We start from the raw sequence: 22913 nt of genomic DNA on the forward strand, positions 1-22913 counted from the left end.
AATAGAGTTCTAGGCCTGGGGTGAGGAGAACTAAGTTCAAATCTTGCCGTTGATACTTCCTAGCTGTTGCCTTAGTTTCCTCATCATAAAATGAGCTGAAGAAGGAAATGACAAACCACTCCAATATCTTTGCTAAGAAAATCCATGAGGTCATAAAGAGTCAGATAGAAGTGAACAAAAATAAAGACCCAAAGAATGGAATAACTTATCCCAGATGGCCCAGAACAGGGTCGGGGCAAAGTGGGAACTGAAATCGGAATCTGCTGACAACAAACTCTTTCCACCATTCCATTCTTCTCCGATATTTCCTTTCTCATGTCTCTCCCTCCACAAAAAAAAAAAAAAAACCTTTCCATATATTATTTCATTTTAGTCTGCTAGATGAAGAAAAAACAAATATTTTTATCCCCACCTTCCAGAGAAAGTTATAGCTCACAAAATTTAAGTGAAGAGATCAAAGTCACATGTTTATTAAGGTTTTGTAACTAAAACTCAAAACTATTCTTCTTTTCCATTCTGTCATATCTTCTTCTCAGTTCTGGAAAATGCACTAGGTTTGTGTTGGAAATCTCAGAGTTATCTATACAAATTCACATATTCATTCAGCAAACACTCATTATGGACAATTTACTGTCTCAGGGCCTAAGGAACTTACAAATTAGTTAATTTCAAGATTGTTAATTATACTTCACAATTATTACAACTATGAATTGATTAGAGAATAGTGTTCATTCAAGGTAAGGATATGGTCTTTTTCAGGGCATTGAGATAATGATAATTAAGAACAACAACATTTAGACATCTCTATAAGACTGACAAAGTACTTTCCAAATATTTTATCCTTCCATACTCACAGCAATCATGTGAGATAAGCACTTTTTTATCCATATTTTACAGTTGAAGAAACCAAGATAAACAGGATTAAGTGACTTGGCCAGGGTCACACAGCCAGTAAGCATCTAAAGCAAAATTTGAACTCAAACTCCCAGCCCTAGTACTCTATTCACTGCACCAACTAGCTGAGCCTCTGATCTTCCTTGCCTTTGGGGATCAAAGATTCTAGAGTCTTATATGATATATAATCTAATCATATCTAAATAAGAATTCTCTCTCTGACATACTCAGCAAGAGTCAATCAACTTTTACTTGAAGTCCTCAGTGAGGGGGAATATAACACTTTCCAAAGTAATGTAAACAGTAGCTAACATTTCTATAGCATTTACCATGTGCAAAGTGCTTTACAATAATTATCTAATTTGATCCTAACAACGACCTGGGTGAGGGAAGTATTACCCCCATTTTACAGATGTGGAAACTAAGATAAATAAAGGTTATATTACTTGTCCAGGATCCCACAGCAAAGAAGTGTCTAAAGCTGGGAATTCATTTCACTTTTGAATAGTTCTAATTTTAAGGATTTTTCCCCAGCCACTCTAAATCTCCTTTTCAGCAGCCTCTTAGTAGTAGTTCAGAATATGTCAAACCATATTCAGGTTCTTGGAAATAGTTATTATATCCCTTAAGATTTTTCTTTCATCCTAAACATAGTTGGCTATTTAGCAAGTACTCAAGATAGCTAGTCCCATTGCTCCTCTATGATGATCATCACACATGAAAACAAGTAACTTACTGCAATAAAGCCCCATTAATGAAATTCTTTCTAAATTGAAGATATATATGTGTGTGTGTGTGTGTGTGCATGGATATACAGACCATCTTAGTTGATATCCACCTTTGAATTATTTATGAAGAAAAGATTTATTTAGCAAAGAGTCTAAACAAAGAAAATCCTTATATCTATTTTAAACAACAAAAATTTTTTTAAAGATTTGCATATAAAGAAAATCAGCAACTGTTCTGCAATTTTTAGTAAGAAAGTTGCTTGTGGCATTGAGGAATTAAGTGATTTTTCTGTAATCTCAAAACCAAAATGTGTCAAAGGTGGGACCTGAATCCATCTGCCTGAATTCAAGAATGTCTCTCTATCCACTTTCATATGTTGCCTCTCATTTAAAGAATGTATTTATCAAACTTTTTTATTTATGAAAGTCAGTCTTGCAATCTTCTGCTAAATAATACTTTGCTAGTCTTCATAGGATGATAGTTTCAAAATTGGTCATGGGGTAGCTAGGTAGTACAGTGAATAGAACATCAGCTCTAAAGTCAGGAGAACCTGAGTTCAAATTTAGCTTCAGACACTTAACATATAACAGCTATGTGACTCTGGGTAAGTCCTTAACTAATTGTCTTACCAAAAAGAAACAAGCAAAAAAAAAAAAACTTCACAGGAGCTTAGAGATCATTTAATCCAATGCCCTCATTTTTATAGTTGATAAAAACAAAGGACCAGATGCATAAGTGGCTTGCACAAGTTTATATAGGTACTGAGTAACACAGTCGGGATTTGAATCCAAGTCTTCTGACTCTAAATCTTGAAATCATTCCTCTGTTCTATGACTTTGCCCTTGAAAATCATGAAAATGCATTTCTTTAAAATGAAATCCTGCTTTAAAAAAAAAACAGATACAAACCAGGTCTTTCAGTCTAATTAATCAAGATAACTCAGTTTTTAGTTGTATCTTAGCACCAGGAGTTATTTTTCTGACATTGCAGAGTGTGAGAGGGCTATAGTTAGAGATGGACAGTTGATTGCCTCTATCCTTGGACTCAGCCCCCTGGGTCTGATCAATGCTGTGAGGTATTCTTGCTGACTTTGTGATACCAGCATCCATTTAGCTATTTGTCTTCATTCTACTGGCTGAATTAAGGATCTGGAAGAGTTCATTTGAAAATTATTATTAATATTGGATTGGGTCCCAGTTGGAACCAATATGAATGAACTATTCTCTGAAAATAAAATGTTCATCCATAGGAGGTAAATTAACTCAGAGTAGCAGATTCTCATTTAGAGTCTTGAAAGATATAATTTTCTAATTGATATTAAAGCATTAGTGGGACAGGAGTTTACTCAGAGTTTTTCAGGTTTGTTTTTTTTTAGCTCTCCACTCAAATCAAGCTTAATAATATTAATACTGTGCTAATGAAAATGATAATCATGTTATCTATATAGTTTTACTTCTCTAAAAACAAATATATGAAAATCTGGATTACAAAATAGAAAAAGTAGGATGTGATATTCTCTTTGAAAAAAGAATTTTTCAAAAATAGAAAAAAAGAATTATTCACCTTACAAAAAGTTTTAATAATAGAATAGAATAACAAGCCATTTAATTAATTTAAAACAAATTTTTGATTTTCAAAAATTCAGCTCTTAAGTAATGACAATACTGCATAAATCAAGAGACAGAAACAGCCAGAGAGAGAAAAAGAGACATATAAAGAGAGACAGACAGAGAGAAAGACAGAGACAGACAAAGAGACAGAGAGACCGAGAAAGAAACAGAGACAAAGAGAGAAAGAGAGAATGAACTGAACTGGAAATATTTTCTAAGTAAAATCTATCAAGCATTTCTTTTAAACACATTAATGACAACTGATTTCCCCCAGTTGAACGCATCTGTTTCAAAAGCAAATGTTTCCAAAATGACATCTTAAAAATGTTTCCTGTGAAACAAATATTTATTTTGGGATTAAGGTTAGGTAGGATGCCAAAGTATTTTATAAACTTTCCATATGATAATTCTAATGGGAAAATTCCATTGAATGGGTAAAATGTGGGTGTATATGTTTATGAATATGAATATACAATGATTTAAACATTTCCAATACCTTTTCTTCATAACTATGTAAAACCTTCTTAAAGATGTTTGTTCCTCTCTACAATGTAACATTTGCCTGCATATGTATTATCTCCATTCAAAAGTCCTAACTTGTCCTATAACAAACTTCACTTGGCTTTGTTTTTATGGTTTCTGTTGATGTTTCAAAAACAACTTTTGTTTTAGGAAAAATGCAAAACAAACAACTGATGGTTGAGTATGCTCTCTGACCTTTCATTTTCTCATTCCAGGGTCACAACATCTTTGCTAATTTATCTTCCAAGGAATACAGTGATCTCATGCAGCTTTTGAAGCAGTCCATACTAGCAACAGACATAACTCTGTATTTTGAGTATGTATTGGCATTTAATCTACTTAATCTATTAATCTATATATGGATGTGTGTATGTACATATACATACATACATAAATATATAATCCACACATAAGAGACACAGAGAGAGAGAAATTAAAATCACTATCTTTGAGTTACTTTCCATTTCTATGATGAAGTATGCTTTGGATTATTTTTTAGCTTTTCTTTGGGGAAATCCAAAGAAAGGCAAAAGATTGCCCCAGCTCTTGAAGAGCTTACAGTCTAATGGAGACAACATGTAACAAAACATCTAAACAATCTCTCTATCTTTCTCTCTCTATCTGTCTCTTTCTTTCTCTCTCTTTCTCTTTTTTTCCTTTCCTTTCTTTCTCCTCTCTCCTACATCTATATGAATAACAAATAGAAGAAATAGAATTAATTACTAGAATTAAAAAGGAATTAAGAGAGGCTTCCTGCAAAAGGTAGAATTTTAATTGGATTTGGTGGTGCATATGGATATGAGAAATGAGAACATTCCAATTATGGGGGTTTTGTTTATATTTTGTTCTCTAAGAAGATCATGGCATCAGGGAGGTGATGCCATGACATGCAAGTGAATTAGATTTAAGAGAGATGTCACCAGTCTTACTTTTCACTCCAATGAAAATGCCAGCAAGAGATGAAGTGTTTTGGTTTTGTAACTAGATTCAAGAGTGTGTGGTAGGGTAAGATGGTGTAAGAAGCCTGTAAGGTGTGAAGGGAGAGGAGGGACTAAGTTTTAAGTGACTTTGAACATCAAACAGAGAATGGTGCATTTGGTAGGTTATAGGGAGCAACTGGAATTTATTGAATAGGGGGTGACTTGACAGGATCTGTGCTTTAGGAAAATCATTTTAACAGCTGAATGGAGGATAAATTGGAACAGGGAGAGGTTTGAAGTAGAAAGACTCACCGGCAGGCTATTGCAGTAATCCTGGCATTAGGTGGCAGTGTCTTAGGAGAGAAAGTTAGTTTGAGAGATACTGTAAAAGTGAACTTGATGAACCTTATAACAGATTGGATATGGGGAATAAGAAACAGTAAGGAGCCTACATTGATACCTCAGTTATGAGTCTGGAATACTGGGAGGATGATGTTGCCCTCTCCAGTTATAGGAAAGGTAGAAGGAAGGGAGAATTTAAGGAGGGAAAATGTGTTTAGTTTTTGACAGGTCAAGTTTCAGTTGTTTCTACTGGACACTGAGATGGAGATGTCTGAAAGCCAATTGGAGATACAAGATTGGATGTCAGCAGAGAGGTTAGAGCTGAATAGATAGAGTTTGAGAATTAGCCTAGAGATAGTAATTAAATCCATGGCAGCTGATGAGATCACCAAGTGATCTCCACAAAATAGCTTCCTAAATAATTTTGGAAATGTGTAAAAGTGGAAAAACTGTTGGGTTTGGATTTGGAGAATCAAAGTTTGAATGTTGGCTATAATCAATTCATTTGACTTCTCTGGATCTCAGTTTTTTCACATGCAAAGTAAGGGAATAGAAGTAGGTGATTTCTAAGGCTACTTCCAGCTTTAAATCCTGTGATTTTTATTAGGAGATTTTTGATTGAAAAGATTTCCTTTTCTATTATTATCTTAAGTTATCATTTTTTCTCAGTTACAATAAGGCATTTATGAAGCACACCAAAAGAATAAAATTCCAAACAGAATTCTTTACTACTTGATTTTTGTGTGTCTCCAAAAAATGTCCCTCTTTTCCAAAGCATGAAATATTCTTTTTTTTTTCTCTTGATCTCATCCCTTCTTGAGGCAGCTTAGTGATGTAATGAATGAAAGGCGAGGTCTGGAGTCAAAAGACCTTATTTCAAATCTCTCCTCTGATACCACTGACTGCATGATGATGGGCAAATCACTTCATTTTTACTTTGGTTTCTTCATCTATAAAATGGGGTTAATAATAACACCTATCTCCAAGGGTGGTTATAAGAATTAAATGATACTATTTATAAAATGTTCCACAAATCTTAAAGTACTATGCTGGGCATGATTATTACCTCCCATCTTGCCTAGGACCTTATTCTCTCATTTATCCTCTACTCCCACTAAATATTGTCCTATTTTTTTCCTTCTTTTCAGACTTTTTCCTATATCTAATATCCTATATCTAATCCTCACTCTGATGCTAATTAGCTTTGTGACTTATGGCCAATCCCTTGATTTCCCTGTGTTTTATTTTCTCTTCTATAAGATAGCAAAAATCAAATTGTTTCATCTAAATCATAGGAAAATCAAGAAAATTAAATGAAGCACTCATGCACATATATATACACATATGTACTGAATTGAATTTTTATTGATGTAAAAAATCTTCAGTGTAGAAACTTCTTCTACCAATGTACATTAGCAATTCCTCTGTAATTTAGTTTTAGAGGATGGCCTGGAACACTGGTAAATGCCTATTCTAGTGACTTATTCAAGGTCTCTCAGCTAGTATTTGTCACAAGTAGGATTTGAACCCAAATCTCCATATGTCACACTGCCTTTCATCTAAATGAAAATGATTTGAAAAATGCAAAGTGCTAGACAAATGTAAAGCATTACTGTCAATGGCTTGGAAAATCAAATTGAGAGATGCTTCATAAAAGATGATAACTCTTTGAAGCCTAGAATTTAGAACTTTATTACATTAAAATTTGATGAATCCAACTTTCACCTGTCCTTCAGATTTTGCTGTTGTCATGCATTATATTCAAAGTTATTAACATTTACATTTTAAAAAATAATGTAAATATATGATGCTTTGTGTTCCAAGAGTTTCTGAGACCTTGATTCACAATGAGAGAGATGTATTAGCTTCCATGAAAAGGGATTGCCTCCTCTATTTACAGAATAGCTAAGGCTATTTCTACCTATGTGACAACACAGAATAGACCGTGAAGAATGGACAAGGACAAATTTTCTGGCACAGTTTTTTCCCTGGTTTGATGGAACTGGCCACTGGTCTGGCACTGTGCTTTACAGCTTTGTGCCATCCACACAGGGGTATGCTGGTAAATGTTTATCATTTAACTCTGCAGGGGACTACTGTCAGGTAGGGAGCTATCTATGTGACATACTTGTTTTATTAAATCCAGATAACCAATACAAAAATTAGGTCCTGATTTGTAGCATTTGACTATTTCCAAAGTATAAATTCTATACTGAAAATTTAACAATCAGCTCCTACAAGCTGGTAGGTAAGAGCTGACTCCAGCATATTTTCTGCTTCTATACCACTTTCAACAAGGTCTTTTTGTCTGAATTCCATCTGTTTCATCATATGACCTCTTTGTTTTCAGCAACAGCTGAGAAATCAGATGGCATCTCTGTCTTGGGCATGTGGCTTTTTGTTATCAGAAGTAATAGGCTAAATTCATAACATAATTATTTTCTTTCAAAATCAGATTAGCCCTATCAGTCTGACTGACTGTCCCTTTCATTATAGTTACTGGAATTATTAGCAGCTAGCTTATTTCTCTTTGTCCTCAGGAGCTGAGGAGCAACCCATAAACTTTCAAGAAACTAAACACACACACAGACACACAGACCCACACACACACACACACACACACACACACACACACACTAGGAGCTATGACAGATCTGTGAGTGTCCCGTAAAAACAAGAGCTCCTCTTTTCTCCCTCGAGTATCTATGGAGCTGAAATAGGAAGACAGTAGTGTTGGTGATTCATTACCTTGGGAATAACTAACAGGACTGGAGGCGAGGCTTGCCTAACATTTATCTACCTTTAGTAGATGTAGAAATAAAGCACAAAATATAAATATAAATTAACAGACTTTAACGATCACAGTATAAAACAGGTAAGGTGGTTCTCTTATACTTTATAAATACAGAAAAGCCTCCAGGTAAAATTTTTAAATGATCAGGCCTGATCATATGTGGCTGATGACCCAACAGCAGTTCCTTTATGTGGGTAATTTCAATGTCTTTCTCCTAAGAGTTGCTTGTTTGGGGGATCTGATTATTAAAAGTGGAACATCTGCCAAGAAAGCAAAATGCTAAAGTGTAATAAAAACATATTTGATTAGAGAGGAGATTTTCCAGTGAGCTGCTTTTCACTAGCAGTGATGTTTGCTACTGTCCTTGAAACCCAGAGTAAAATGTTTTCGGTGCTCTGTTTGAGAAGTTAATGATATCGTTCTTCATGATGTAGTAGCCTGGATCTAAGGGATATTGTATCATTTTGTGGATTTTCTGATGCGTGTTTTGTGCAGCTCTTCATAAAAACTTCTGAAATTGCCAAGGGTTTCTTGTTGACTTCTGCCAATGATACCATTTAGGAGACGAAAGAAATGAAGAACTACATAGTCAAATAACTATGTGACCTTTCATCACTAGACCTCTATTTCCCTATCTACAAACTAAGGGGGCTGACCCAGATGATTTCTAAGGCCCTTCCAGCTCTAACTTTCATTATATGATTCCATGGAATTGTTTAAGTCATTTGTCTAAATGCCATAAATGACATCGGGGTGCCAGCCCTGGTTGAACTATCACAAGAAGATTATCACAGATGGTTTATATGAAAAAATGGTTTTCCAAGTGGCCTTGACTTTCAGGATACAATCCTGGCAAAGCCATTTTCCTCTCTTTGTTCTTCCCATATGGACTTTTTAAAATTTCCTATTTGGTTGACAATGGACATGACCTGTAAATTTGGTCCTTTGCATTCACCCCATTGTTGTTGTTCTGTCTTTTGTTCTCAGTGAGAACGAATGACATCAGGAGGGTGATGTCTTGACTTGCAAGTGAATTGGATTTAAGTGAGACAAAGCTGTGCAAAGTCATCAGCCTCACTCTCTCCAGTCATATCAGTCCGGTGGCAAGTCTTAGGTCAGAATGAATGGTGATGGCAGTAGGAACTCCCTAAGTCTCAGGTCAATGCCCATTCAATAATTAAAGACTAGATAAGAATTGAGGCAAAAGATAGCCTAGTTTGCCTTCACAAAAGAATTAATCTAGGAGGGGAAGACCATCCAAATTTCTGGCCAGAATAGAAATAGTTGCTATTTATACTCTGTAGTCACCCACCCTTATATTGTGGAAGGAGTACTGGATTTGGAGTCAGAAGCTGGCAGGAACTGACTCCCCATGACTTACAACAAGGTCCTTTTGTCTTAATTCCATCTGTTTCATCATATGACCTCTTTGCTACCAACAACAGCTGAGAAATCAGATGGCACCTCTGTCTCAGGCATATGGCTTTTTGTTATTGGCAGTGATAGGCTAAATCCAGGACACAATTATTGCCTTTGAAAATCAGATTAGCCTTAGACTGAAGTCATGGCTCTGGTAATTTTCTAAATGAATGATCTTGATCAAATCAGTTAACCCTTTGAGACATTACAGATCCACTGATAATTCTTCAGGAAAAATGTCATCATCCACATATCAACAATAATCTGATCAGTGTTTTAGGACTATCAATTTGGTGTGGAGGGTAGCTTGAAGAGGGAGGAGACTGAAGGCAGGGATGCTAGTTCTGGTCAGAGGTGATGAGGGCCCAACTTAAAGTGGTTGTGGAATGAGTAGACAAAAGAGAGCAAAGATGAGAGAGGTTGAGGCAGGAACTTCAAGACTTGATAAATGATTGAATGTGGGGAGAGAAAAGCATTAAAGATGACCTCAAGCTTGCAAATCTGGGTGACTGCTAGTCAACAATCATTTGTTAAGTGTTTAGGATAGAGATGCCAAGAATGGAAATGGAAAAGTTTAGAGGAGGCAAATAATATTGGAATTATCTATCTCAAAGAATTTTGTGAGGAAAGAACTTTGTATACATTAAAGCACTATATGGAATGGAATGAAATAAGCATCTATTACACATCTCCTCTGTGCAGGTAGGTAACTCAAATGGATAATACACTGGGCTTGGAGTCAGGAAAACTTGAGTTCAAATCCAGCCTCAAATACTTACTAATTGTGTGATCCTGGGTAAATCACTAGAAAAAGAAATTTCCAATATTTTTTTCCAAGAAAATTCCATAAACAGTATGGTCCAGAGGGTCACAAACTGTGAAACACAACTAAAGGACTGAATGTTTACAATAATATGAGTCTAGAACTGTGCTGCTTTATAAATGTCTCATTTGATATGAATATATTCATATCATCTCAGCCCAATGGCATTGTTCACTGACATCATTTCATTGATGACAGCATACATACCTATACATGAAGATTTGGATTTGTGAATGATTGAATAAAAAAGCATTTATTAAGTATTTACTATGTATGTATGTGGCTAGGATCTGAAGTTAAAAAAAAAAAAAAAAGCAAGTAAGTCATTCACCATAGTTGCCTCTTTTAGTAACCATAAGAGACTCAGATGTTATGTAGTAAAGACAATACCACTGAATACCATTTCACAACCCTCTTGTGTGTCTTCACTCTGGGGCAAACGGCTCTTAAGGCTGGCCTTGGGCCTCACTGGATCACTTGTGGATTTCTAGGGCATTAGGGTTGAAAGCATAAGTCATTTGTTCTGTCCTCAGTTTGTACCATTTGAATCACTCATATTGAGAGCATAATTTTACCAAATCTTTGTAATTTTTATGCTAGGAATATTGTACATGCATGCAGTCTTCCATTTCCTTCAGCAGTCAGATTTTAAGACTCAAGACCCCAGATTATGCAAAATACCAGAGGTATCAGTGAAAAGAAAATCAAATTGGTGTGCTAATATTTTTCCTTTCTTTATTATGGGATTTCCCCCCCTAAGAGATAATACATATTGAGCCCCTTCTCTGTGATGCAAGTAGAATCTAGCTTTACTAATGTGATCTGAAGTCTGTGACCAATTTAGGGCTAGACTGATTTAAGATTTCCATACCAGCTACTACAGCTATTAAAATTTCCATCACTGGAGTATTTATTCTCACAGGAGCTGTTCTGTCATTGTGTCATGAATTTGTATGAAAGAAATGAATTTTGTTTTCTGCCTGTGACTTTGCATTGAATTATCAACCTTTGTAATAGGCAGCTTCCTTGTATAATATGTCATGTCTCACCCATCAACCATATACCATCAGCAGCTTTAATGATAACTGGTGGGGGAAAGGGGAGGGTAAATCAAAGGCTGGTTGGAAATGATGTTCTTTTTTATTCAATTTATTCAACTGTCTAGTTAGTTTAATTTGGAAATTAAGCTAAGTCTGTATACAGCCTGGACCACTGTTTAAGAGATTTTCAATTATTTTATCTTCATATTCTGAGATGGATGAGGCATAATGCTAGAACACTAGATTTGGAACCACATTATGAGAAAAGAAAGAAGGAAGGAAGGAAGGAAGGAAGGAAGGAAGGAAAGAAGCATGAGTTCAAAGCCCACTTCAGAGTTTTCTTATCTGTGTGATCTTGAGCTGTTCCTCAACTGCTAAGCCTCAGGTTCCCTATCTGTAAAATGGAGATAGTAACAATAGTACCTACTACCTACCTCATGAGATTGTTTAGATCAAATGAGAGAAGATATTTAAAGTGCTTTGTAAACCTTAAAGAGCTAGGGATTTGTATCATTTTTCAATGTATCAAATCTCTGTATAAGTACTAATGGTGAGAACTGTAAAAGTTCAGACAATAGTTCTCAATGCTTCAGGAATGGAAAGGTATCTTAAAATTTTGATGGATCTTTTTGTCCCATAGATTAGTCTCCCTGATGTCAGTGCTTCCTATAATGGTAAAGACCCTAACCCAGCCATCCTTTTCCTTATTTAACTTTTTACTCAAGCCCTCCCAAAAATCCTACATGGGGGACAAACAATATACTGGCTACCCATCTTCTCTTGACAATGAATATATACCTGCTTGACACTTGTGTTGTCTATCACTTGTCATTTTCACTATTCTATTCTGGTCACATGTCTTTCTGATGATATCTTTTATGTTGTTTATCCTATACAATCCTTCATTCATAATATAATATAACCAACTCAAACCTACTATGCATGTCTCTATTGTTTTCTGTCTCACAACTTTTAATCTCTTACAGAGAATGATATTCTACAATTTATCATTAGAAGAATGTGGATATCAAATGATAAGTCTATGTTTCATGAAGATCATTAGAAAACCTGCATAATTTAGCAAAGGAAATTCAATCCATTCTCTTATACCTATTCAATTCTGAATCCTGTGCAGAGCTATTGAAGATAGATTTTTTAGATTTTTTTATGGACTAGTTCTAACAGTTGTCCATCCACAACCTATCGTAGTCTAGACAGTAGGTGTTCTTCATTCAGTTTGTGTTTTTTGATGAATAATTGGGCAGGATTCTTTATATATTATATATATATAAATTATATATCTCTTTTAGGAGACTGCAGTATATCATGACACATGATGCAAATTAAGTACCATATCATCAAGATCAACTAGTGAACCTCATTTCCTATAGAGAATGTTTCAAATATAAATATTAATTGTTATTGTTATTATTGCACTCATTTTCACATAAACATATTTTATTGATAAATTGGTGATGGTTTCAGGGAAAAAAAATCACCAAAATAGTGGACATCATGAAATTTTAGAGTTGAGGATGATGTAGTTGACACTAAAACCCAGATCTTTTCAGTATAATATTGAGAAATCTAAAGGCAAAGATGGATTCTAGAGGTGTTCTTAAATTCCGGACCTGATCTAAAACTGGAGAGATTCAAATCAATTTGGCATCTCTCCAAGGTCTTTGTGAGGAGGCAGGGATGTGGACCACATGATCTCTGAGGCTACTTTCCATTACATTATTCTATGATTTCTTGATTCTTTAATACTTTAAAGCTCAGTTAAGTACCCACTAAAGGTGATATGAGAGCTGCCTTCAAATATATGAAAAGGCATGAATATGAAGAATAGGGAGGATTAATTGAAGGTGAACTGAAGGAGATGTTAAAAGTAATGAGATGAGAAGCTTTGTACACACTAAAGAGGAGAAGATTTCTGCTGGTCACATCTGTGAAATTAGGCAAAAATTCTACAAGTGCTAAAAAGTTGACTAAGTGCTTATCAACTAATCTGCTCTTTACTGACTTAACCTTTATTTTATGTAAGTAAAATATCACTTTTTACAGTGGTATCATGTTAAAATCCATTGATTTTTGTTTATTTTAACTCTGATTTTGACAGTCCTAATTTCTAGATGTCCCATGGTATGGTGATAGAATATGAGCCCTGGAGTCAGGAAGAATTGAATTTTAATCCAGCCTCAAACACATACAAACTGTGTGACCCTGGACAAGTTAATTAATATCTATTTGCCTCGGTTTCTTCATCTGTAAAATAGGTATAATAATAGCACCTGCTTCCCAGATTGTTTTGAGAATCAAATGAGATAATATTTATAAAGCACTTAGCACAGTGCCTGGCACAGGATAAGTGCTATATAAACATTAGCTATTATTATTTATGCATATATACATGTATATGAATAATTAGAAAGCCTTTATTAATGTTTTACATTGTTGTTACATATCAAGCACTGTGCTGAGCAAGGGTTGGATATATAAATATAAAAGCAAACATTTTCTTTGTTTCCAGAGGGAGATAATACATGAAATGGAATAGTAACCAAGGAATATCTTGTGGTTTGGAAACTTAAGAAGTGAATCCAAATCAAAAGGAATAGGAAATAAAAGATTTGTATTTACATATTGAAGAATTTATTATTAGGTTATGTAGTCATGGATGTCAACAAGCTGAATTGTCAACAATACAGTAGCCCAAATAGCCATGATCCACAGAGGACTCTAGATTCTTATTTACTAAAGACTTTGTTGACATCAATGAATAATCAAGTAGCATTTGGACCATTGCCCTAATAACTGACATATACTGTGTCAGAAGTGGCCTTTGAACTCAAGTCTTCCTGCATCCAAGACCAGCTGTCTGTCCACTATACCACATTACCATCATCATCTCTTCTTCCTTCTCCTCCTCTTCCTTTTTCTCCTCCTTTTCCCCTCCTCCTTCTCTTCCTCTTTTCTTCATTCTTTCTTCTCCTTCTTTTCTCTTGCTTCTCTTCCTCCTGCTTCTTCTCTTCCTCCTTCTATTCCGTTTTTTCTTCATCACCATAGTAAACATGTCATTTCTCCTCATTTTAAATATTGTTCAAATAGAAACAGTCCTAGGATATTGATTTCTTGTTATTCAATATTGGAATAAAAATATTGGCTTTTGTGTAGTTGAACAGAAGTATTAGAATGTAAGCTCAGTCTCTGGTAGGTTCACTGAAAGCATCTTCAGAACAACCTAGCAATTTACAGGATACCAGAGATAATATGCCAAGGATGTTTTGGAACCAACATATCTGGAGAGAGCTAACATTGTTCAATTTTCTGTGTAAGCATTTATATATTGAAAATCAGAAAATGAGGACATCTAGTTAGAGCAGTGGAAAGAGCCCTGGAATCCAGAGGATTTAAGTTCTAATGTAATCTCAGACATTTGATATTTAGTAGCTTTGTGACACTGAACAAGTCACTTAACCTCAATTGTCTCATAAAAACAAAACAAGTGATTAAACAAATGATACAAATCGATACTTTATTTAAGAAAGTAATGAAGAACATTTTCGCTAACTGGTTATTAAAACCCTAACTATCACTCCATTATATGTATAGTTTCTTCTTCTGGAAACTCCTTGACTGGATTTCTATACTTTAAAAGCTTTTTATTCTACATTGCTAAGAAATTATTTGGGATGGTAGCATCTATTTAAAAAAAACAACATTAAGTTTTTATGAATCAGTGTTGTGTCTGGGTGATTATCAATGATAGTGGTACAATCTCTTTCTATTCTTTGGTCATTTTTTCTTATCTATAGATCTCATAATAAATTTTTCAAAATTTCTCTAATTTGTTTGTGATGTGACTTGATGTCTAGGTCACATTCCATTTGGACCTTATCCTTATATAAAGTGCAAGGTGTCAGTCTAAATCAAATTTCTTCCATATTGATATCTAATATTTCCAGCAGTTTTTTTCAGTGAGTCTTTACTTCAGAAGTTGAAAGGTTTTATAAAATGCTAGGGTACTAGATATATTTGTTTCTGAATAATATGTAACTAATCTGTTCCACTGATTGATCTTTCTAGTTTATAATAAGCATTGAATTTTTTTGAGAATCACAGCTTTGCAATTTGGAACTATGCCCAAAGGGCTATCAAGCTATGCATACCCCTTGATCCAGCAGTGTCTCTATTGGGCCTGTATCCCAAACAGATCATAAAAAAGGATAAAGGATCAACTTGTGCAAAAATATTTGTGGCTGCCCTTTTCATAGTGGCAAGAAACTGGAAACTGAGTAGATGTCCATCAGTTAGAAAGTGGCTGAATAAATTATGGTATATAAATGTTATGGAATATTATTGTTCCATAAGAAATAATCAGGAGGATGATTTTAGAGAGATCTGGAGAGACATGAACTGATACTTAGTGAAATGAGCAGAACCAAAAGATCATTTTACACAGCAACGTCAATATTATACGACGATAAATTCTGATAATTGTGATTCTTTCCAACAATGAGACGATTGATACCAGTTCCAATGATCTTGTGACCAAGAGAGATATCTATACCAGAGAGGACTGTGGGAAGTGAATGTGGGTCACAAAAATAACATTCTCATTTGTTTTGTTGTTGTTTGCTTGCATTTTGTTTTCTTTCTCATATTTTGTCCTTTTTGATCTGATTTTTTTTGTGTGTGCAGCATGAAATATGTATAGAAGAACTGCACATGTTTAACATATTGGATTACTTACTTGTAGGTGAAGGGTTGCAGGGAAGGGAAGGAAAAAAAATTTGAAAGACAAGGTTTTGCAAAAGTGAATGTTGAAACTTATCTATTTATATGTTTTGAAAATAAAAAGCTTTAATCAAAAAAAAAGAGAGAGAAAGAATTATAGTTTTGTAGTATAGTTTGTCTGGCATTGCCTCATTTATTTTCCTTGAGATTCTTGACCTTTTTTGCCTCCATATGAATTTTGTTATTATTTTTCTATAAAATAATCCTATAGTTTGATATGATATTGAATAAATAAATTAATTTAGGTAACACTGTCATTTTGATTATATAGATTGGTTCTATCCATGGAGAAATAGGTACACTGATATGCTCTTGATAACCCTATGAATGAGTACTAAGGTTCTAGAAAGCAATTTGGAATTATATACAAATATTTACTCAATAATGCATGTCCTTTGATCCAGATCTCTCATTGTTTTACTCAAAGGAGATCAAAGAAAAAAGAAAAGCTCCTATATGTACAGAAAATGTGTGGGGCAGGTCTTTTTTGTAGTGGCAAAAAAAACCTGGAAACTAAAAGAATGTCCATCAGATGAGAAATGACTAAATAAGTTGTGGTTTAATATAGTTTTATAAGAAATGAGGAAATAGATGATTTCAAAGAAATAAAGAAAAACATATGAACTGGTAAATAGAGAATCAGAAAGCCAATTTATTCTTTAACATCAAAATTGTAAAAATAAACACTTTTGAGGACTTTTATAAACTGATGAAGAATAAAATAAGCAGATTGAAGAAAACAATTTTTATAACAACTTTGTAAAGACAAACAACTTTAAAAGCTTCAAGAATTCTGTTCAATAATGATCTTCCGTAATTCCTGAGGATCAATGATGAAATATGCTATTCATCTCCTGATAGAAAAGTGAAGAATTTAGGATGCAAATTGAGACATATATTTACATATACATATATTTATAGATGTCTATATTTTATATATGTGTGTGTGTGTGTGTGTGTGTATCTTTGTATGCAACTAACAAGGGAATTTGTTTTGCTTAATTATATATTTGTGGTAGAGTGAATTTTTTTTTCTATTCTGATATGAAAGAAGTGGTGGAAGAAAAAATGAATTTTTAGTATTTAAAAATAATTGTTTAGGGGAAGCTAGGTGGCACAGTGGATCAAGCACCAGCCCTGAAGTCAGGAGGACACAAGTTCAAATCTGGCCTCAGACACTTAACTCTTCCTAGCTGTGTGTTCCTGGACAAATCACTTGATCCCAATTGCCTCAGGAAAAAAATAGCATAGGGGATACTATAGACATGGAATGTTATATGCAACTCAGATGAGATCACTGTGTTTTTGGTTTTTACTTAATTGTCTTACTTTGTTTTAAGAGACCTCTCATGGAGTTGGCATATTCTGCAAATGTTTGTTAATATAAAAACATACACGTTAATAAAATTAATACAATTCCTTTTCCCTAAAAAAAAGATAATCAAACAATCCTAGTTCAATTTCTTAATTGAATTTTCTGGGATATTTTCTAGTTTGTATTTATAATATAGAATTTGGCATCCATTAGTACATAGAAGATATTGACTATGATGATAGTAATGATTTCATTTTTTCATGGTGTTAGTAGTAGCAGTAATAATAACAATGGCCAAATTTACATAATGCTTTAAGGTTTGCAAAGCACTCTACAAATATCTCATTTTATCCTCATAACAATGCTGGAGGATAAATGATTTTACTCTTCCATTTTACAGATGAGGAAACTGAAGCAGGAAGAAGTTAAGAGCCATACAGATAGCATATGAAGCCAAATTTCAATTTGGATCATTTTTACTCTAAATCTAGTGCTCTATCCATTGTACCTCTTGCCTTAGTACCACTACTACTACTACTACTACTACCACCACCAGCAGCAGCAGCACCACTGCTCCTAGACTACTATCATCACTACCACCACTACTACTATCAAATCATTTAGTCAGACTTAACGACAGAAAATCAGTCTGTTTGGTAATCAATCAAACCAATTCTCAGAACTTTGAGACTAAATACTGTCTATATAGCTATTATTTAAACTTTCTTCCTCTCTCTAATTTAGAACATATGTGATGTCCTCCAAATTGAAATTTGGCAACAATAAGTTCATAACAAAAACTGTGATTTCATTTCTGCCATAAATGATGTGAGGGTTGAGCTGCTGTTATTTTGGACAGAACTGTGATTTAATTTGTTTGGCAGAATTCCCAATGTGAAAACTCACTCTACCAATGTAGAATGTACTATTCAACTATAACTTTGAGTGATGGAAAGGCCATTGTCTGAGTTATTGAGAGGTTGAGTGACTTGCCCATGGTCACATATATTGAATGTGTTAGACAATGGACTTAAATCTAGGTCTTTCTGATTCTCAAGACCTTCACTCTATCCTCTATACTATGATAACTCCAAAAAAGAGGTATTAAGGTATCTAAAATATCATTTCAGAAAATAAAAAAAGGAAGTGCTTAGGAGGCAAAACATTAGGGACCATTATATGGCAGGTTACATCTTACAGAATATGATATACTTCTTTGCTAACTTGAAAAATTATTTTACCCTGAATTTACTCCCACAGAGTATCTTTTATATCCTAAATGTGATTAGGTTCTACATTAAGGTGATATAAAATTCTTCTGAAATTACCATTCTTTTTCATTGTCCCCCTGGTTCCTTCCTTTGAATTTGGATGGATATTAACAATCTTATCAGTGTCATGATAAGTGCAATACTTCATTGTTTCCTACTTTAGATGTATGTAATCACCTCTCTTATGAATATATTCAGAAATGCTTGTTGTTTTCTTGAAGCATCAATATTTTTTTAAAAATTATTCATCTTGACAGAGCATTAGCTTCATGTTTTCCAATATTAATGTATGAGGTTCAGGGCTCTTATATTCTCCCGGTAAATGTGTTTATGTAACCCCACAGGCTGAAAAAATTCATTCTAGGGTTTTTTTTTTTTTTTGATTATATGATTTTCTTTCAGGAGGAGAACTGAATTCTTTGAACTTGTCAGTAAAGGGGATTACAACTGGAATGTCAAAACCCAGCGTGATATATTTCGGTAAGAACGTATTATTGTTCATTTATTTCATTATTATTTAGAAGCTTACTTACCCATGTCTTTCTAAAAAATGTCATCTGGAAACATAAGAATAATTTTATACAAGCAAGTTTTGTATTAAAAATGGGCACAGATTCTGCTCACTCATATTGGAATAAAGACAATAATACCCTAAAAATTTAACAACTGACTCTCATGAGTCAGTTTGAGCTGGCTGCTGCAGACACACATAATACTTTTTCTGACATTTGACTCTCTGATCATCTAAGAGTGATATTATCATTAAGCATGGTTCAGTGGAAAAATAGCTGGATTGGGAATTATGTGACCTGCTACTTTCTATCTGTGTAACCTTGCTCCTTTGAGCTTCAGTTTCCCCATTTGTAGAATGAGGGGCTTGGACAAGATGAGGGAAAGGGATAGCATGGTATAATTGATACAAGACCCCAGTCTCAGAATAAGCAAGACTTTGACTCTGATACATCCTACCTAGCTAATCAAGAACACATCACCCTCCCAGTGTCCCCAAACCACCCTCAAGATTTTGATTTATAGATGTGATATGATAGAGCACTCCACCATAGAGTTGAAGGACCTTTGTTCAAATCCTGCTTTCTATATATACAACCATGGGAAATTTACTCAAACTCCCTGAGATAGATGAAGCAATATATATGCTAGGCACTAAGAATACAAACATAAGCCTACAAAAAAATTTGAAAGACAGTTTTTGAACTTAGAAAGCTTAATTATAATGGAGAAGACAGAAGATAAAAGGAAGCTGGACTGTGGGGGAAGGAAAGGAAGTGGGAATGAAAAGGAATAGAGCAGGATGAGAAATGATTGTGGATAGCCTGGTCAATTTTTTAAATGGTGGTTCTAAGCAGGATTGCACCCATTGGAGAATGGGATTACAGGGCAGAAGCATCCCCAGAAAAAAAAAAAAAAGCTCCAAGAAATTTCATTCAGAAAGACTTACTTGGCTCTTTTCAACAATGAGATGATTCAAGACAATTCCAAAAGAATTGTAATGGAAAGTGCTATCCACATCTAGTGAGAGAACTATGGAGACTGAATGTATATCAAAGCATAACATCCAAAGAAAGAATTATGTAGGCTGAACGTGGATCAAAGCATAGTATTTTCACCTTTGTTTTGTTGTTGTTATTGTTTGTTTGCTTGCTTGTTTTTTTTTTCTTTCTTGTGCTTTTTTCCCTTTTGATCTGATTTTTCTGATGCAGCATGATGAATATGGAAATATATTTAGAAGAATTGCACATGTTTAACCTTTATTGGATTGCTTGCTATCTAGGGGAGGGGAGAAGAAGGAAGGGAAGAAAGAGGGAGAAAAATTTGGAATACAAAGTTTCACAAAGGTGAATGTTGAAAACTATCTTTGCATGTATTTTGAAAAATAAAAAGCTACTTAAAAATAAAATAAAGAGATAAGGGGGGAAAGTCTAAACCATAGAGTGGTTAAAAATAACAATTCTAGTAATAGAAAACAAATTCTTCAGACAGAAGATAGAGCCTTAAATATAAAGGAAAGGAAATAACATAAGACTATGTTGGTGGTGAATGGACTTTCATTATTTCAGTGTCTCCTACCCAGCAATATTCAGTGGTTCCCTCTGGCCCACACAGTAAAGCCCCCAACAATTTTCCTATTGCCCTGCACCACACCCTTTCCTTCCCCAGTGAAAATATTCTACTCACTGTCTACAAGACATCTTTTGTTTCCCTCCTCTCTACCTTTTCTCTTACTATTCTCTTTCCTGGACTACTCTTATATCCCTTTTCTCTGACCATTTGAATCCTATTCATTGTTTGAGACCCAACTCAACTTTCCTCTTTATTCCCTCTTTACCTGAGTGATCACTCCTGCTTTAATTATCCCAACTCATACAGCACTGTCTTTCCACTCACTTAATATTCACTTACTTCCTTACATTATTTATTCTGTTTTCATATTTGTGTCTTATCTTCACAACTAGATGACGTGCTCTATGTAAGCAGGGACCATGTGTTCCCATTTTATATCTCCTATAGAACCTAATGCAGTGCTGTACTTTTAGTAAATTCTATTAAATAATCAATTTATTCATTGGTTATTAACAATGATAATGTATCATCTGTTTTATGAATGTAACTAAAAGGCATATATTATCCCTACTGATCCTAGACTGATCTCAGGTGTTCTTCATGATGGGGGGCCCTGGAAGAGATGACAGGCCCAGAACTCTGGGCACAGCTGCATAGGGAGCAGACAAGGGAATAGGTTGGTTAGGTAGCCAATGGTCCACCACAAGGTAAGGGACATTAAGGAGTATGTGCTATTGGAATGTTGGTGCCAGGGACAAAGTCATGACCAACTCTACTTGGTCCATCTCTGCCATGATAGAACATTAAGTGCTCTAATGGATGCTTTCTAAAGTATTCAACTGATGTATTCTGGTACCTAGGTGGCATTGGGCTTGGTGTCAGGAAGACTCATCTTTCTAAGTTCAAATTTGACCTCAGATAGTAACACTTTTGTGACCCTAGGTAAATTATTTAACCCTGTTTACTTCAGTTTCCTCAGAGACAGAAAGAGCAAACCACTCTGCATTTCTGCCAATAAAACCCCAAATGGGTCATAAAGTGTCAGACTTGAGTAAAATGACTAAACAATAAATATGTAGTAAACTTAATTGATTTCTATTCAATTCAATAAATATCTAGTAAGTACTATGTGCAAGGAAATTGTGCTAGATTCTAGAATTACAAACATGAACATGTGCTTTCAAAGATCTTATAATCTAGTAGCAAAATGGTAAAAATGCATGCAAATACCAATGATAGAAAACAGAATTTGTTTTTATTATGTTGAGCTTTGTGATTATAAGGTAGATTAGTTTAATTGGAGGTCAAGAAAATTTCAGGAGTATTTTGAAAGAAATCTAAGCATCTTAAGATCATCTAATTAGAACTAAAAAGGACCTCAAAGATCATCTGATCAAATGAGATAGTATTTATAAGGCAATTAGCATAGTATTCCTTTTTCATCAACTGATCCAAACTCCTCACTTTATAGATGGAGAAACTGAGATTAAAAGAGAATAAATGGCTTGCCCAAGGTCACGTGGGTAGTGAGTAACAAGACCCAACTATAGTTCTACTAGACCACACTCAAAGATATCACTCTTTGATGATAAGAGGCTCAAAGGACAGGAGATAATATGTATTGTAATGCAGGGAATACTGGAGCCATATCAAAATGTCTTGTGAGGCATAATTGTCAAAGTTTTAGTATGAGCAGTTACACCTCAAAAATCAGCACATTATATAAATCAGCATTTGATTTATTGTTTTATAGATTTAAGAAGTGATGGGAAACATATTAATAATGCATATTAAATAAAGAATGTCTCTACATTTTAAAAGTAGAACCAATTAAACATTTACCAGCACATACTTGGGTATATCACCTGAGCCCATCTTAAAGGAAGGGCAACACAGCAAAAAATAGAGATAGAGGAGATAAATTATTTGGGACAGGAGCAATAGAGATTAGATGGGGATAGAGAATAACCTCTGATGGCTAAAACACAGAATATGTGAATAGAGAAATAGTGTGATATACCTGAAGAAGATAGGCAGTAGCCAAATTGAAAAGTTCCAGATACCTGCAGCAGGATTTTATACTTTGATCAGCAGGCAATGGGGAGCTATTGGAAGTTTTTGAAAAGAACAATGGCATTGTTGACTGGTCCATTAGGAAGATTTTTATAGAGTGATGTTTTTCCTTTTCCTAAGGCTTAAAAAATATGGTCATAGCCAAGTCATAAACTATAGTGAGAAAATGAGATTCTTATTGTAAATTTTAGCTTTATATAGCAGATGAGGCCAAAAGTGGGGAGGGGGGCTCTTATGTGCTTTTTTTTTAGCTGTCTCTTCAGTATGTTGTTTGTTTTGTTT

The 22913-nt window shown here is 34.5% G+C and overlaps 1 protein-coding gene across 1 annotated transcript in view; it reads left to right on the forward strand.

Moving 5' to 3' along the window:
* Positions 1-22913, forward strand: part of LOC127557291 (dual 3',5'-cyclic-AMP and -GMP phosphodiesterase 11A-like) — a 29634-nt gene that overhangs the window by 5923 nt on the left and 798 nt on the right. The window contains exons 3-4 of the mRNA XM_051990664.1: positions 3971-4071; positions 18879-18956. Coding sequence (XP_051846624.1) covers positions 3971-4071; positions 18879-18956 — 179 coding nt within the window. The remainder of the gene's footprint in view (positions 1-3970; positions 4072-18878; positions 18957-22913) is intronic.

Source organism: Antechinus flavipes, chromosome 3 (assembly GCF_016432865.1).
Source record: "Antechinus flavipes isolate AdamAnt ecotype Samford, QLD, Australia chromosome 3, AdamAnt_v2, whole genome shotgun sequence".
NCBI classification, from domain to species: domain Eukaryota; kingdom Metazoa; phylum Chordata; class Mammalia; order Dasyuromorphia; family Dasyuridae; genus Antechinus; species Antechinus flavipes.